The sequence below is a fragment of the Nannospalax galili genome, unplaced genomic scaffold (assembly GCF_000622305.1).
Source record: "Nannospalax galili isolate Female #2095 unplaced genomic scaffold, S.galili_v1.0 scaffold215, whole genome shotgun sequence".
NCBI classification, from domain to species: domain Eukaryota; kingdom Metazoa; phylum Chordata; class Mammalia; order Rodentia; family Spalacidae; genus Nannospalax; species Nannospalax galili.
Genome location: NW_008338533.1, coordinates 7,265,490 through 7,283,158, shown reverse-complemented (window position 1 = coordinate 7,283,158; position 17,669 = coordinate 7,265,490). Strand labels below are relative to the sequence as shown.

At 48.2% G+C, this 17,669-nt stretch overlaps 1 protein-coding gene across 1 annotated transcript in view; it reads right to left on the bottom strand.

Annotated features, from left to right (window-relative positions):
• Nucleotides 1-17,669, bottom strand: part of Pp2d1 (protein phosphatase 2C like domain containing 1) — a 38,026-nt gene that overhangs the window by 2,188 nt on the left and 18,169 nt on the right. Inside the window, exon 2 of the mRNA XM_017798160.1 lies at nucleotides 10,154-11,235. Within this exon, the coding sequence (XP_017653649.1) occupies nucleotides 10,154-11,235 (1,082 nt within the window). The remainder of the gene's footprint in view (nucleotides 1-10,153; nucleotides 11,236-17,669) is intronic.

The window sequence follows — 17,669 nt, the reverse complement described above, 5'->3', positions numbered from 1 at the left end:
GTGTGTGCCACCATATTTTTTTTTAACATTTTTTAGTTATGTATATGTCTCTGGGTAGTTAACGTGTACATGAGTGTGGGTTCCTAGAGGACAGAAGGAAGGGTCAGATACCCTGGAGCTGGAGTTACAGGCTTGAGAGCAGAGCTGCACTTGATGGGAACTAGACTCCAGTCCTCAGAAGAGCAGCAAGCAGGCTGGGCTACTGAGCCGTCTCCAAACCAAATTCTAATTTTAAAAAATGGGGGATTCAAGACTCAGTAAAGGTGCCAGCTGCCAAGCCTGACCCACCTGAGTTCCATTCCTAGGACCCACATGGGGGAAGGGCTTCCCCGAGTTGTCCTCTAACCTCACACTATAATACTATATTTTGTGTTTCGTTTTGTTTTGAAAGGGGGTCTCCCTGTAGCCCCAGTTCACCTTGGAACTGGCTATGTAGACCAGGCTGGCCTCCATCTCACAGAGCTCCACCTGCCTCACAGTGCTGGGATTAAAGATATGTTCCACCACACTACCACACCCATCTGTTTTTTGGGGTGGTTTTTTTTTTTAAGTTTTAATAGGGGCTGGAGAGATGGTCAGATCTGCAGATCTAGAACGGAGCTTGCCCTGGTTTGCTCCTATACCATCTGGAGAACTCAGCATGCTGCCCAAGTCATGTAGTGGAAACCTCTGCACAGAAACTTAACCTGAGTATGAAACAAAATTTTAGATAGAAAGTTCCCACCATGTGATAGAGTGTACACTTGAGGAAATTTCATCAGAACAAAAATGGAAGTCACTGGAAAAGAAAGTGTTTAGGGTCAGTAATCTCAGGGGTTAAAAAGAGCAGCTTTGGCAGGGCGTGGTGACGCATGCCTTTAATCGGGAGGCAGAGGCAGGCAGGTCTCTGAGATCAAGGCCAACCTGGTCTACATAGTAAGACAAAAAAAACAGAGCAGCTTTTTCTGGCCATGGTGCTGTGCACCTGAAGTCCTCAACACTCAGGACTGAGGCAGGAAGATCCTGAGTTCCAGGCCAACCAGGACTGCAGGGTGATGCCTGCTTTAAACAAAGCACTGCTTTGAGATGATGTTCAGCTGGATGGAGAGTCAGCATTTCTTAAGCAGAGGACAGTGATGTAACTTCCTATAGTTCCTGGCTTATCTCCCACTTTAGTGAAAAGGAGGGTATGTTAAATAAACTCCAGGGTGAGCTCCAATCCCAAATGGAATTTGAAAGTTTAGTGGGCAAAAGTTTCCCAAATAAAGCCAAGATCACTTAGTGTTTAAGAAAACAAGGAAAGCAATGTCAGGAGTTGCTACCAAGTGGACCTGGGATTCGGGGGGAGAGTCCTTAGGGAGTGAATTATGGGCCTGAGGGAGCAGAGAGCAGGAATTTGGAGCTTGGAGAAGGCATCATGTGAGGGAAAGGCCCAGCTCAGGACTCATTTTGGCCAAGAAGCTTTTCATGACTCCCTGCTGCTAATCAGCATAGTAGAACCTTATTGCCCTAGAACCAGTTTGCACCAGATGTCCCTTATTTTACAGCAGGTAAGGTCACGAAACACTGTTGAACCCCTAAAGATGGATATTTGGCACAGATCTCCATTTTTTAAAATATTTGTTGACTGTGTTCTCAGAATCAAGTTTCTGCTTGTGACAACTACCATCAAAGGGACGTAGATACTTACATAAGACGTCAGTGCTGTTTGAGTATGGTTGAGGCTGGTCAACAGTGCACACCTGTAATCTCAACAGTCAGGAGGTTCAGAATTTTAAAACAAACCTGACCTACACAGCAGGTTCCTCAAAAAATAATAAATGCTAGGCAAACCAAACCAGCACTTCGTACTGAGAGTCTGCATGTGAAATTAGTAAATATTTCTTTCCTGAATAAAATGACATTTGGGGTTTTAAAAGAAAAGGATAGGACCAGAAATAATAGTTTTTACAGTGTATTTATTCATTTGTGTGTGCCCCCGTGTGAGTTTATGTGCACCATGTGCGTGCAGGTCCTCTGCAAGAGCAGTACCTGCTTTTAATCCCTGGAAATAGACTGGAAATAGACTATTTGGGTATTGGTTTTGTTTCCCCAGACAGGGTCTCACTAAGTAACTTTGGCTGGCCTGGAACTCCTATGTAGACCAGGTTGGCCTTGAACTCAAAGAGGTCCACCTGCCTCCACCTCCTGAGTGCTGGGATTAAAAAAGGCTTTTGCCACCATGCCCCGATCTGGAGATTGCTTTTTTTTTTAATAGTTTATAAAAGTCAAGCATACTGGCACACACCTTTAATCCCAGAATTTGGGAGGCAGAGGCAGGCGGATCTGTGAGGTTGATCTCTCTGAGTTCAAGGCCAGCCTGGTCTACATAGTGAGTTCCAGGACAGCTGGGGCTACAGGGAGACCCTGCTTCAAAAAGACAAAAAAAAAAAAAAAAATGTCATTATGGGGCTGGAGAGATGGCTCAGCAGTTAAGAACACTGGTTGTTCTTGCAGAAGACCGGGGTTCGAATCCCAGCACTCACATGGCAGCTGACCTCTGCAGACATAGCACGACACGGGTGCACTTACCTACATGCAGGCGATACACACATACACATTAACAAATTTTTTTCAATGTGATTATCAGCCAGGCATGGTGGCACACGCCTTTAATCCCAGCACTTGGGAGGCAGAGGCAGGCAGATCTTTGTGAGTTCGAGTCCAGCCTGATCTACGTAGTGAGTTCCAGGCCAGCTGGGGCTACAGAGAGACGCTGTCTCAAAAAGACCAAAAAAAAAAACGTGGTTATCAGTGCTGAAGCGATGCTCAGTGGTTAAAAGCATGGGCTGCTCTTGCAGAGGACCCAGGTTTGGTTCCAGCACCCACATGGCAGCTAACATCTGTAACTCCAATTCCAGGGGATCCAGTGCCCTCTTCTGACCTCTGCAGGCACTATACCACATGGGTGCACTACATAACATGCAAGCAATACACTCATACACATAAAATATTTTTTTTAAATGTGATTATGGTGGCACATAATCCATGCCTGTAATCCTAGCACTTGGCATGCAGAGGCTGGAGAATTGAGAATTCAAGGCCAACTTCAGCTACATAGCCTGGGCTACATGAGACCCTTCCTCCCTCAAACAAAAAGTGACAATTCTTATCTAAGAGTTGTGAAGTTGAAAGGTGTCCCCTGGCAACTGGGAATAAAACTTGGTAAAACAACTTGCCCTGGCTGGCTTTTGGGGGGGGGGGGGGGGGGGGGGGGGGGATGTCCTGGAGAGAGAGGTCAGTGGTTAGGAGCACTGGCTGCTCTTGCAAGAGAACCGAGGTTCAGTTCCCAGGACTCAAATGGCAGCTCACTGCCATCCTAAAGGGTCCAGTTCCCTCTTCTAGCTTCTCAGGGTACAAGGTGTACCGTGGTGCACTTCAATACACGCAGCACCACACGCTCACATTAATAAAAATACTTTTTAAAGAGTTTAAGGGGCCGGGCATGGTGGCACACGCCTTTAGTCCCAGCACTCAGGAGTCAAAGGCAGGCAGATCTCTGTGAGTTCAAGGCCAGCCTGGTCTACACAGTGAGTTCCAGGACAGCTGGGGCTACAGGGAGACCCTGTCTCAAAAAGACCAAAAAAAAAAAAAAAAAGTTTAAGAGGCTGGAGTGATGGCTCAAGACCACTGACTGCTCTTGCAGAGGACCCAGGTTCCATCCCTAGCACCCACATGGTGGCTAACAACTGTCTGTAACTCCAGTTCCAGAGGATCTGACACCCTCTTCTGATTCATGAGAGCATTGCACAACATGGGTGCACTTATATACATGCAGGCAATACACGCATATACACCTTTAAAATAATTTTTTTTTAAGAACAAATACTCAGAACTGAGTGTTAATGTCAGTGGTAGAGAACCTTCCTAAAACGTGTGAGGCCCTTGGTGCACTCCCTAGCACCAAAAAAAAGATTTCTGTGTAACTCAGTGGTAGAGTGCTTGGTATAGCACGTGTGAGCCCCAACTTTGGGTCATGGACTAACCATCTCACTGCACACTATCCTGGAGAATACTGTTAAGTCAGCAGATACTGAGCTGGAAAGAAATGCACAAAGTTCTCAAGTCAAAAGCAAATTACTGATCAAATCTCAGAAAATGCCAAGAGAAAAACCAGCTTTCAGCTAAGACCAGGTATTGAGCTGAATATGTGGACTCTGCGTTTTCACAGGAGACCTAGGGTTTGCTAGTGTTGGAGACCAGGGTGGCTCCGTGTCAGCAAAGCTGGGTCTGCAAACACTATGCCTTCACCCAAGCCAAAGATAAACCTGTGCCCCTGACCAGTGTCCTCACTGCAGGGAGACTGACTTGCTGATTATGATGCCAAACATAGATGGGGAAAGACAGCAGGGAAGTGAATGGGCATCCTTCCTGCCCGCTGATCATATGCTTCCTGTTGCTGTGTAGACAGGCAGACACCAGACAGTGCTCTCTGGATGACACCACCCTCAAACAGCATCCCCACACATAAACACTAGGAACTTGGAGGTTTGTAGCCAAGTTAAAATAACAGATATTTTCACCTGAGTTGAGATGGTATTAAGAGATTGGCAGCTAGTGTTCACCAGGACAGAAGAGCAGAGAAATCTTGGAGAATCCCAGAGCGTGGGGGTGTGTGTGGAAAGTCCTCAGCTCCCAGAGAGAAACATTTTGGAAGGGCTTAGAGAGAACCTTGCCCGGGACTCAGACAAGGCAGGGAACAGTGTTTGTTCAGATCAGCCAGACTGGAAAACCCTATAATTAATGGGTCACTGGATAGCCTGCTTGGGAGGGACTCATCTCAGTGATGGCAACCAAATGGAAGGATCCTCTGAAGACACCGGAAAATCTATAAAAACAAGATTGAAAGAATCAAATATTTGGGGGGTGGGAGTTGGGGGTCAAGAAGATGTACCTACCCCAAAAGATAATTCCCCAAACTAACCCTTCAACTGTTAATGGGGTCTTTTTGGAAAAAAAATCTTTTGCAGTTGTAATGAAGGATCTGAAAAATGAAAGTATATTGGGTTATTCACGTGGTCCCTAAATTCATTGAAAAAATGTCCTTATAAGAGACAGAGTGTAGGGGCTGGAGAGATGGCTCAGCAGTTAAGAACACTGGCTGGTCTTGCAGAAGACCCAGGTTTGGTTCCCAGCACCCACGTGGCAGCTGACAACTGTCTATAACTCCAGTTCCAGAGGATCGAACACTCTCTTCTGACCTCTGTGGGCACTGCTCGACACAGGTGCACTTTCATGCAGACAATACACTCACATAAATAATAATTCTTTAAAAATCTTTTAAGAGAGCGTGTAAAAGATCCTGTAGACATGAGGGCAGATACGGGAAATGCATTCAGGCCAGGGACCCATCTTGAGTCCCTAGCCATCCCCAGAATGCAAGCAAGGCCAGCAGCTCCCTAGAAACCCAGATGTGGCTTAGAGGTGGAGCACGGTGAGAGGGCCTGCCTAGCATGAATGAGAACCTGGGTTTGCCCAGCCACACAGAAAAGGCTGGGGGATGTGGGGCTGCAGCTCAGTTGGTACAGTGCTCGCTTAGCATTCATGAAGCCCTGGGTTCAATCTCAACCCCTGCATAAATCCTGCTGTGGTGGTATACACCTGTAATCCCAGCAGCAGCAAGAGGATTAGGAATTCAGAGTCTTCTTTGGTTACATAGTGAGTTCAAGCAAAGCCAGCCCACCCGACCCTACATCAGGAAAGAGGAGGGGAAGGGAGACGGGTAAAAGGAAGAAAGGTGGAGCTGGGCGTGGTGGGCATGCCTTCAGCCCCAGCACTGGGGAGGCAGAGGCAGGCGGATCTCTGGGAGTTCGAGGCCAGCGTGTTCTACATAGTGAGTTCCAGGACAACTGAGGCTACAGGGAGACCCTGTCTCAAAAAGACCAAAAAATGAAAAAAGGAAAGCTGGACCATGGTGCCTGACATCTGTAACCTCAAAACTCAAGGATGAGGCAGGAGGATGGCCACAGATTTGAGGACAGACTGAGATCTGTTTCAGAAAGAAGGAAGAAGAGAGGGAGGGCAAGGTTGCTTCCCAACACTAAGCTCACATGCAAAGTGCTGGTGAAATAAGTGCTTGTTCATATCACTGTTTGTGGGAATTTATTCCTGCAGACCAAGGAAACTCTACGCTAGCCTGTAACTAAGCAAAACACTGCACCGCAGTGAAGTCAGCCAAATAAAACCAAACCCAAAGGCACAGGTGTGTGCGTGTGTGTGTGTGTGTGAGAGAGAGAGAGAGAGAGAGAATAAAGCATAGATTGCAATTCATTAGTAAGTTGTAGGACAGTTTCAGGTGGACTAAAGCACGTGATCTAAGTGATCTAGAGAAGAGCAGTGACGAGAACAAAGATCCGTCAAACCGCTTAAAACCAACGATAAAGAGGACATCTTTAAAGCAGCCACAAGGGGGAACCACATTCTGCCCCAAAACGCAGGGTGACGTAGACAGCAAGGCCGAGACAGAAGCAGAAACCCCGGAGCAGCGTTCTACGTCAGGCCGTTTCTTTTATTTAAAAAAAAAAAAAAAAAAAAAAAGGTGGAGGGCAGCTGGCTGTGGTAGTGCACGCCTTGAATCCCAGGACTTGGGAGGCAGAAGCAGGTGGATCTCTATGAGGCAGCCTGGTCTACATAGCAACTTTCAGGCCAGCTGGGGCTACAGGGAGACTCCTCTCAAAAAATAAAATAAAATAAAACCATCACCAGACGCTCATTTCAGTAGCACAGATACTACAATTGGGGAGATGCGGACACCATCCCCATGGCCCCTGCTCGAGGATGACACGACGAAAAATCAAGAAGTGTTCCAGACCCATCAGGGGTACACAGTGAGACCCTGTCTCAAAGGAAAAAAGAATCCATCACCAGAAAACCCACCAAAGAAGAGTTTCAGGCAGAAGAGAAAGGTAGCAGGTGAGCACAGGTCTGCACAAAGGAATAAAGAGCAGTTAGAGAGTTGAAGAGGGCTCGGTGGTGGGGAGTGCTTGCTGGCTGGCTTCCATTCCCAGCACCCACATGGCAGCTAACAACCACCTGTAACTCCAGTTCTCGGGGATCCGAAGCCCTCTTCTGACCGCCATGGGCATTGCACAACATGGGTGCACTTACATACATGCACTCAATACACTCATAGGCATAAAATAAGAATAATAAGCCAGGCGTAGTAATGCATGTCTTTAATCCTAGCATTCAGAGGCAGAGGCAGGCGGATCTCTGTGAGTTCAAGCCCAGCCTGGTCTACATAGCAAGTTCCAGGCCAGCTGGGGCTACAGGGAGACCCTGTCTCAAAAAGACCAGTAAATAAGTAAATAACTCTGACAACCCAAAAATAAATAGGCAAATAATCCAGTTGCTGAATTGAGTAACATCTCTCCAAGGACAGCATTTAGATGATTAACAAGCACACAAAGTTACAATGCCACGTCCTCATGCCACTGGGATGCCTAGAACTGAAACAACAGAGCTGGGGCTGGAGGGATGCACTGTGGTTAAGAGCACTTCCGGCTCTTGCAGAGGACCTGAGTTCAGTTCTCAGGACCCACATTAGGTGCCTCACAACCACTTGTATCTCCAGCTCAGGGGGATCTGATACCGTCTTATGGCCTCCAAGGGCACTGTCTTAGTTTGTTCTTCATTGCTGTGACAAAACACTCTGACCACTACCAACTTGGGGAGGAAAGGGTTTATTCAGCTCACATCTCCCAGGTCACAGTTCATCAGGGAGCCCAAGGTAGGAACTCAGGGCAGGAACCTGAAGGCAGGAGCTGGAGCACAGGCCATGGAGGAACACTGCTTACTGGCTTGCTCCCCGGGCCCCTGCTCAGCCTGCTTTCTTATGCAACACAGGCCCACCTGCCCAGGGGTGGCACCACCCACAGTGGGCTGGGCCCCCCCATCACTCATCAAGAAGATGCCCCTTACACATGGCCACAGGCCAGTCCAATAGATGCAATTCCCCAATTGAGGCTCCCTCAACCCAGGTGTGTCAAGTTGACACTAAAGCTATCCAGCACAGGCACCCACACATGTGCACATACATACACACAGATACAAACATACACATAAATTTTTAAAATCTTTCAAAATGAGACCTTGTTGGTAGAATACGGAAAAATAGAGCCACAAGCCTTTGCTAAAAGGATGAGGGAACAGTATAATCATTTAGGAAAGATAGAGTAACGTCATTCCTAAATACAGGTCACTCTATGTGCATGTTAGTAAATCTTGTAAGGATTTAGTGAAGTAAAAGAAAGCATCAAGAGAAGTTATAAAATTAAATGTCAAGAGCTGGGTGTGGTGGTGCATGTCTTCAATTCCAGCACTTGGGAGGCAGAGGCAGGAGGATCTCTGTGAGCAGCCTGGTCTACATAGTGAGTTCCAGGCCAGCTGGGGCTACAGGGAGACCCTGTCTCAAAAAGACCGAAAAATAAAAATAAACAAAAATAGGCCAGGCATGGTGGCACACGCCTTTAATACCAGCACCCGGGAGGCAGAGGCAGGTGGATCTCTGTGAGTTCAAGGCCAGCCTTGTCTACATAGTTTCAGGACACCTGGGGCTACTGGGAGACCCTGTCTCAAAAAGACCAATAAATAAATAAATAAATAAATAAATAAATAAATAAATAAATAAGAAATATGAATGAGAATTAAGGACAAAATATTTAGCCCGTCCTGATTACAGCCTGTCACATGCCTGTAATCCCAGCCACTTGGGAGGCTGAGGCAGGAGGATTCCAAATCCAAGGATATAGATCAAGTTCAAAGCCAGCTTCAGAAACTTAATGAAACCTTGTCTCAAAAGTAAAAAGTCAACTGGAGATGTAGCTTGGTGATGTAGCTGGTCCTCCCTGTTATGAAACTGACAGTACTTGGTCACTGAGCATGTCATTAGTTCATTACGTATTTATTTCTGGCTGGAAGGTAGCTGAGTTGGTGGACTGCTTGCCCAGCATGAACAAGCCCTGAGTTGGATCCCAGTACTATTAACTGTAGAGTTGTGTCATACATAGCATTGTGTCACCCGTCTGTAATTCCAGCCCTCAGGAAGTGGAGACAGGGGATCAGAGGCTCAAGGTCATCTTTGTGAGTCTGAGGCTAGCCTGGGCTATAGGACAGTTATCCTTAAAGTTGTCACAATAGGGGCTGGAGGGATGGCTCAGCAGTTAAGAGCACTGGCTGCTCTTGCAGAAGACTCAGGTTCGGTTCCCAGCACCCACATGGCAGCTAACAACCGTCTGTAACTCTAGTTCCAGTGGATCCGATGCCACCATCTGTCCTCCACAGGACATGGGTACACTTACATACACGTAGGCAATACACACATACACATAAAATTTTTTTTGTGTTTTTGAGACAGTGTCTCCCTGTAGCCCCAGCTGTCCTAGAACTCACTATGTAGACCAGGCTGGACTCAAACTCACAAAGATCCGCCTGCCTCTGCCTCCCAAGTGCTGGGATTAAAGGCATGCACCACCACGCCTGGTTGGACATCATTTTTAATTAAAAATGTTTTATATTTATAAGCTAGGTGCAGTTGTGCACACCTTTAAATTCTGGCAGTCGGGAGGCAGAGGCAGAGGCAGATGGACCTCTCTGAGTTCAAGGCCAGCCTGGTCTACATAATGAGTTCAGGCCGGCTGGGGCTACAGGGAGACCCTGTCTCAAAAAGACCAAAAAATGTCTTACATTTATTTGGTGTGTGTGTGTCTGTCTGTCTGTGTGTGTATGTGTGTCTGTGTGTGTCTGTCTGTGTCTGTGTGTGTGTGTGTCTGTGTCTGTGTGTGCACAGCAGCACATAGAGGTTGGAGGACAACACTGTGGGTGTCAATTCTGTCCTTGTACCACGTGAGTCCTGGGGCTCCAACTCCGGCAGTTCATCGGGCTTGGGGGAAGTGCCTTTACTTGCTGAGCCATCTCAGCGGCCCCTCGTGTGGAAAATGCAATGTTTGTCAGCCTTTCTAGGTCAGTGCCTATAAAAAAGATACAATTATTGTTGAGCCGGCATCTGCATCCACATTGGGCTTGTTTCTTAAACTGATCGATGTGATTAATCACTCCCTAAGGGATAGACAACGCAAGAATTCTGGAACCAGGAACCGACAGCATTCGGTGCTGCGGTGTGACTGGGCATACACACCCACGTTGGCGACGTGTAGCACCCCGGAGACTATCTCTGACGTGCACCGCGGAGGGTCGATGTCCTGGGCACCGTTTCCTGTCCGCTCCTCACAACCACACGGATGTGCAACGCCGCCTTCCAAGATGCAGGCGACTGCGGAGCACCCGCTCCACCGGACCCTGGAGACCTCGTCGCGCCCCAGGCGCAGGAGCCGGTCCATTCTCCAGAAGGCCTTGGCGAAGGCCCTGTGCACGTCCTCGTGCGCCCGCCCGTGCGCTCCGGGCCGGCGGGCTCGGGAGAAGGCGTCCTCCAGGGCCTCGTAGTCCTCCCGGAACACCGTGCGGAAGGCCCGGACCAGCCGCCGCTGCTCGGCCGTCAGGCGGAAGGAGGCGTCGAGCGCCGACAGCTGGTGCAGCAGCAGCGTGGGCAGCTCCCGGGACACCAGGTCTGCAGCCGCGCGGCCGCGGTGGCCGTCGAACAGGCCGAGGAAGCACACGTCGGGCTTCTGGCCGAAGTCGCCGGCGACCGCGAACGTGTGGCTCGTGCCCGCTTTCCGGGTGGAGCGCGCGCTCCCGCACACGGCCGCGCCCTTCACCAGCGGGTGGCGGACGCCGGGGGAGAAGGGGGGCGTCGGGTCCCCGGTGCCGAAGACCCTGCGCCAGGCGGGGCCCTGCGTCCTCCGGAGCAGCTCGAAGGCGGCGTCGATGCTCCTCAGGGCGGGCTCGGTGCTCCGCCGGCCGGGCTCGGTGAGCGGGAAGGACGCCAGCAGCCGGGACACCGCGCGCTGCCGCTGCGCCAGCACCGCCGACGGCCGCGGCCTCTCGCGGCCCAGGCCCCGGAGGCCCAGGACGCCCAGCGCGCCGTGCTCCCTCTTGTGCAGGAAGCAGCCGGCCGGCTGCAGCTCCTCCCGGCACAGCGAGCACGGGAACGTGAGCACCTGCTGGCAGCCGGGCTCCTCCGCAGCCCCGGGGTGGCCGCGCGTCCTCGGCGCCCTGCGCGTCCCCTTCCCCCCACGCTTCCTTTCCGCTTCCCGCGTCAGGGCCTCGTCCGACTCCGAGGGCGGCTGGCCGAGGCTCCACTGCTCTGCTTTCCAGAAGGTCCTACAGGCAAGATGGAAGAGGTCACGGATAAGCGGGGCGCACGGTCTCCGCACAGGCCCCGGCCACTGCAGTGCGCCCTGTCGCCCCAGGGTGTCAGAATTTCATAGAGGCCCACAATTGAATATTCTGAGTCTGTGATTTTTTTTCACGACTCCGAGGGCGGCTGGCCGAGGCTCCACTGCTCTGCTTTCCAGAAGGTCCTACAGGCAAGATGGAAGAGGTCACGGATAAGCGGGGCGCACGGTCTCCGCACAGGCCCCGGCCACTGCAGTGCGCCCTGTCGCCCCAGAGTGTCAGAATTTCATAGAGGCCCACAGTTGAATATTCTGAGTCTGTGATTTTTTTTCGAAGTCCAAATAATAATAAAATAAGTCCTCGATAGATTGTTAATTGACCTATGTACGTCTAAAAGAAATTAGACTCTACAAATTCAACTAGATATCTGAACAGATACTCAAAAATATTTTACCCCACGAATGAAGGCACATGTTTTATAATTTTACATATTCTTTTTGTGTGTGAATGTAGTGCCTGCATGTATGTAAGTGCACCCGTGTTGTCCAGTGCCCACAGAGGTCAGAAGTGGCCATCAGATCCCCTGGAACTGGAGTTAGGACCATTGTTAGGTGCCGTGTGGGTGCTGGGAATCAAACCTGGGTCCTCTGGAAGAGCAGCTAATGCTGTTAGCTGCTGAGCCATCTCTCCAGCCCCTGATCTTTAATTTTTAAAAAAGATTTATTTATTTTTGTTAGGACATGGTGGTGGACACCTTTTATCCCAGCACTGGGTGGGGACAAAGGCAGGCAAATCTGTCAGGTCAGTGCCATCCTGGTCTACATAGTAAGTTCCAGGCCAGTTGGGGCTACAGGGAGACTCTGTCTCAAAAAGACCCCCCCCCAAAAGATGTCTTTATGTGTATATGTGCACACGCAGGCCGGGAGGAGAGGTTGGGTGCCCACCCTTCTATCCTGCTGCCTATTCCTTTTCCTTGAGGCAGGGTCTCTCCCTGAGCCTGGAGACACAGAGATGACTGGGGCTTGCTGGGTGCCAGCCTAGCCAGAAAGCAATGAGCTCCAGGTTTAGTGAGAGACCCTGCCTCAGCAGAAAGAGGTCAAAAATGAGGGAGGGACACCTAATGCCCTCCCCCTCCTGCTGTGCATGCAGACACACACACACACACATACATGTGCATGTACTGCAGACACATATATGCACTTGTTGGGAGCTGTTAGTCTATTATGTACATTGAGCTGTGGCAGGCTTGTTTACTGAGTTTGTGTTATGCACACCAGTACCTAATCTGCCTAATCAAGAGGAATGTGTTTATGTGGAGAGCCTCACAATACCTGACCTGGAGGCAACAGTGGTAAACAAAAAGATCAAAGAAGCCTTTGAAGTATTTGACCGCTCCTTGACCCTCAGATACAGGTGGGGAAAACAGCTGTTGATATCCTCCCAAGTATCTTTTCTGTCTCTTGTTCTTTCTTTCAATCCTCACTCCCCCTTTCAGGTACTGTCCGTCTTGGCCGGCTGGCACCGGCAAGACATGGTGGCACACACCTTTGATCCCAGCATTCCAGAGGCAGAGGCAGGCAGATCTAGAGGCAGGGAGACTCTACCTCAAAAAAACAAAATACAAAAAGATGGGTGGGGGTATTGGAGAGATGGTCAGGGGTTAAGAGCACTCACTGTACACTCAAGCACACAGCAGTTGGGATCCCAGAACCCACTAAACAAACCGGGTGTTCCATGCATGCTTGTAACCTCAGCTCCAAGTTAGGTGGAGGCAGAAAGATCAACAGGGCTTGACGGCTTCCAGCCTAGCCTAGAAGGCCCAGCGCCAAGTTCAGGCAGAGACCATCTCAAAAGCAATAGAGAATGGTAGAGGAGGATACCTGATGTTCTCCACAGGAGCACAAACACAATAGATGATAGAGAGATGATATAGATAGATAGATAGATAGATAGATAGATGATAGATAGATAGATAGATGATAGATAGATGATGATAGATATATAGATTGATAGATGATAGATATATAGATTGATAGATAGGTAGATGATAGATTAATATAGATAGATGATAGATATAGAGATTGCTAGATAGGTAGATAGGTAGATGATAGATTAATATAGATAGATAGATGATAGAGGAGAGATAGCTCAGCAGTTAAGAACACTGACTGTTCTTGCAGAAGACCTGGGTTTGAATCCTAGCACCCACATGGCAGCTACCAACTTTCCGTAACTCCAGTTCCAGGGGATCCGACAGTCTTGTCTGTCCTCCATTGCACGACACGGTGCACTTACCTACGTGCAGGCATAACACTCATACACATAAAATAAAAATGATAAAATATTTTTTAAAAAAGTATCAGCCAGGTGTGGTGGCCCACAACTTTAATCCCAGCACTTGGGAGGAAGAGACAGGTGGATCTCTGTGAGTTCAATGCCAGCCTGGTCTACACAGTGTGTTCTAGGACAGCTGGGGCTACAGGGAGACCCTGTCTCAAAAAGTTCAAAAAAAAAGAAGAAAGAAATCAAAGTAAATAAACAAATACCTTGAAGCACCATTGGGCTCCGTGTTCCTTTGGGTATGGTAACTTTCTCTGTCCTCAGTTCATTTGCAGAGCATTTGTTCCTTCACCATGAGGACAGGTGAAGGCAGAGGAAAAGGAGGAGGAGGGGGGAGGGGGAGGAGGAGAGGGAGGACGAGAAGAACAGGAGGGGGAGGAGAGGGAGGATGAGAAGAACGAGGAGGGAGGGGTGACTGTGGCAGGTGGTGGTGGAGGAGGTTGGGGCTTCCCCTGACTGAAGGAGGCTCCTCTGTGGAATGTTGAGTACCTCACCTGGAGTGTCAGCCACGGCAACCTTTGTGCTTTGGAAGGTCTTGAAACAGAAGGTCACCAAGTGTATTAGCAAATTTCTCTGTAGAATTTCTAAAAGCCACGCTTGGAGGCTGTAGAGATGGCTCAGTGCACGCTGCTCTTGCAGAGGACCTGAGTTTATTTCCCATTGAATATGTGGGGCAGCTCACGGCTGCCTATGACTGCAGCTCTGGGGGTGTGACATCCTCATCTGGCCTCACTGTGGCTGACCTCTCATTTCTTTCTTTTTTTCCTCTGTTCCCTTTTGTTTGTTTATTTACTAGCGTGTGCAGGTGTTGTTACGTATAAGAGGAGTTCACAGGACAATTTGAGATTCTCGGCTTTAGACATGCCTGGACATGCCCTGGCATGCCCTGACCCCCACCTGCTATTCCCCCCCTGTAGGACCCCCAGATTGGGGTACCCTACGTTCTCGGGAGGTTGCACCCCAATAACTCAGTCCTCAAATCAGGAGATGCAACAAGCATGAGGATTTATTGGCGTTTTGCAAAACGGACTCCCACCTCACTCGGAGGACAGAAGTCCAGAGCCCAGTTCACAGGTTTCTTTTAAAGACAAGCGGCGGCTTATGTGCCAAGCAGAAAAGCGGTGGCTATGTGCCAAGCAGAGGTAGGGGGAATTTCTGGGATGATTTCCAGCTTGGGCAGAGGAGCATGAAAAAGGTCAGCTCAGCTTGTTCTTAGCATTCAGAATTGTTTTTTTATTTTTACTTCCTTGTACAGTTTTTCTCAGGCCTGGGGGATTTTAGTTTAAATCCATTATTCTGGGGGCTTTGGATCCATCAATATTGAGACAGGGTCTCTCTGTGACCCCAGCTGGCCTGGAACTAGCTATGTAGGTCAGCCTGGCCTCGATCTCATACAGATCCACCTACCTCTGCCTCCAGATTGCTGGGATTAAAGGCATGTGCCACCATGCCAGCCTGTTATTTATTTTATTGGTGAATAAGGTACATTATTTATTAAGTACAACTATTTATTAATAGTTAATGGAACCTCCTTTTTCACATTTATTTGTTTGGTCATTTGTTTGGAGTATATGGACACACACACAAGTGTGCCACAGCAAGCATGTGGAAGAGAGGACAACTTGCAGAAGTCAGTTCTTTCCTTCTGAAATATGGGTCCTAAGGATTCAACTCATCATCAGGCTCCACATCAGGCTACCTGCCAGGTCATCTTGCCTCATAGAACTTCTTTTTTTTTTTTTTTGTCTTTTTGAGACAAGGTCTCCCTGTAGCCCCAGCTGTCCTGGAACTCACTATGTAGACCAGGTTGGCCTTGAACTCACAGAGATCCGCCTGCCTCTACCTCCCAAGTGCTGGGATTAAAGGCGTGCACTACCACGCCTGGCAGAACTTCCTTTTAAAAACTATCTTACAGGGGCTGGAGATAGCTCAGTGGTTAAGAGCACTGACCACTCTTGCAGAGGGCCTGGGTTTGATTCCCAGCACCCACATGGTGACTAACAGCCATTCCCCAGTTCCAGGGAATCCAACGTTCTCCTCTGATTTCCTCAGTCATTGTATGACACGAGTGCACTTATACCCATGTAGGCAATGCACCCATACATAAATATAAATAAAATATTATTTAAGAGAGAGAGAGGAGGGAGAGAGAGAGAGAGAGAGAGAGACTGGTGTCATGACACATGCTTTTAATCCCAGCACTTGGGAGGCAGAGGCAGGTGGATCACTGTGAGTTTAAGGCCAGCCTGGTCTACCTAGTGAGGTCCAGGACAGCTGGGGCTACAAAATAAAGTAAATAAATAGTTTTAAAAATCAGAAATATAATATCTGTAATGGGAAGTTCACATATCGAGACTTATATGTGTTTTATTATATTTATATATTTTCTTTTTTTTTTGTCTTTTTGAGACAGGGTCTCTCAGTAGCCCCAGCTGTCCTAGAACTCACTAAGTAGACCAGGCTGGCCTTCAACTCATAGAGATCTGCCTGCCTCTGCCTCCCGGGTGCTGGAGTTAAAGGCGTGCATCATCATGGCCTATATTTATGTATCTCTTATGGTAGCACAAACATACACATTCATGTACATATAGTCTGTAACTGCAACACAGACCATAGATCCACAGAGCTTATAGGTTTCATTATATGGGGGCTGGAGAGATTGCTCAGTGGTTAAGAGCACTCGCTGCTCTTCCAGGGACCCAAGTTCAAATCACCACATGGTGGTTAACAACCATCCATAACTCCAGTTCCAGAGGCTCTGACACCCTCTACTGACCTCCACAGGCATTGCTCAACACAGGTGCACTTACACACATGCAGGCAAAACACTCATACACATAAAATAAAAATAAAAATTTAAAATATTTTTTTTTTAAATTTTCATTAGCCAGGCATGGTGGCACACGCCCACAGTCCCAGCATGGGAGGCAGCCAGCCTGGTCTATATAGTGAGTTCCAGGCCATCTGGGGCTAAAGGGAGACCCTGTTTCAAAAAGACCAAAAAAAGTTCTCAGTATATGAACCTTATAGAAAAAAACTATCCACCTCAGACAAGTCCTATGCCTTACCAGTAGTTTGGGGTGCTGTTCTTTTTCTTTTTCCTTTTGAAACATAATCCTTTTTGGATTGTTTTGTTTATTTGTTTGTTTGTTTGTTTGTTTGGAATAGGATCTCCTGTAGCTCAGGCTGACCTTGAACTTGCAATGTAACCAGGGATGGTCTTGAACTGATGATTCAGGGTCCACTTCCTGACCACTGGAATGACAGTTGTACATGTGTACCCCACATATACACACACTCCAAGACAAATTAATGTAATACAAATTATAAATAATTTTTTAAAAAAACAGGAACAGATAGACACACTACTCCTGTTTGTACCTCATGATGCCCTGGGCCACCCAGGGGCCCTGCCAACCAGAAGGCTGTCACCAGATGCAGCCACTTGATCTGGTATCTCTAGAATGTGGAGCCAAGATAAACCTCTGTTCTTATGGGGGGAGAAAAGGAGGAAAGAAGGATAAAGAAGCAGTGACAATGTCTACCAAGCTGCCAGCTTTAGTTTTGCGTTTAAGGGTGATGGGGTAAGGGCCACAGCGGAAGCTCTTGCCAGCGTGTCTGAGCCCTGGGTACCAGCCCAAGCACCAGGGAATAAAAACGTTTGATAGGTTTTCACTTTACCTTCTTCTTTTTGCTTTTTACTTAAAAGATTTTAAAAATTATTCTATTTTTATTTTATGTGTATGGGTGTATTGCCTGCATGTAGGTAAGTGCACCCCATCATGCAATTCCCGAGGAGGTCAGAAGAGGGTGTTGGATCCCCTGGAACTGGAGTTACAGACAGTTGTTAGCTGCCATGTGGGTGCTGGGAACCAAACCTGGGTCTTCTGCAAGAACAACCAGTGTTCTTCAGTTAACTGCTGAGCCATCTCTCCAGCCCCTTAATAAAGATTTTTAAGTGAAAATGCATCATTTCCCACTCAGATAATTACAATATTTTAAAATAACCTAAACCTCTTTTAATTTGAGGTGACTGCTATATAGCTTGAACTCAGGGCTTTGCAAAGCCTAGCTAAGCT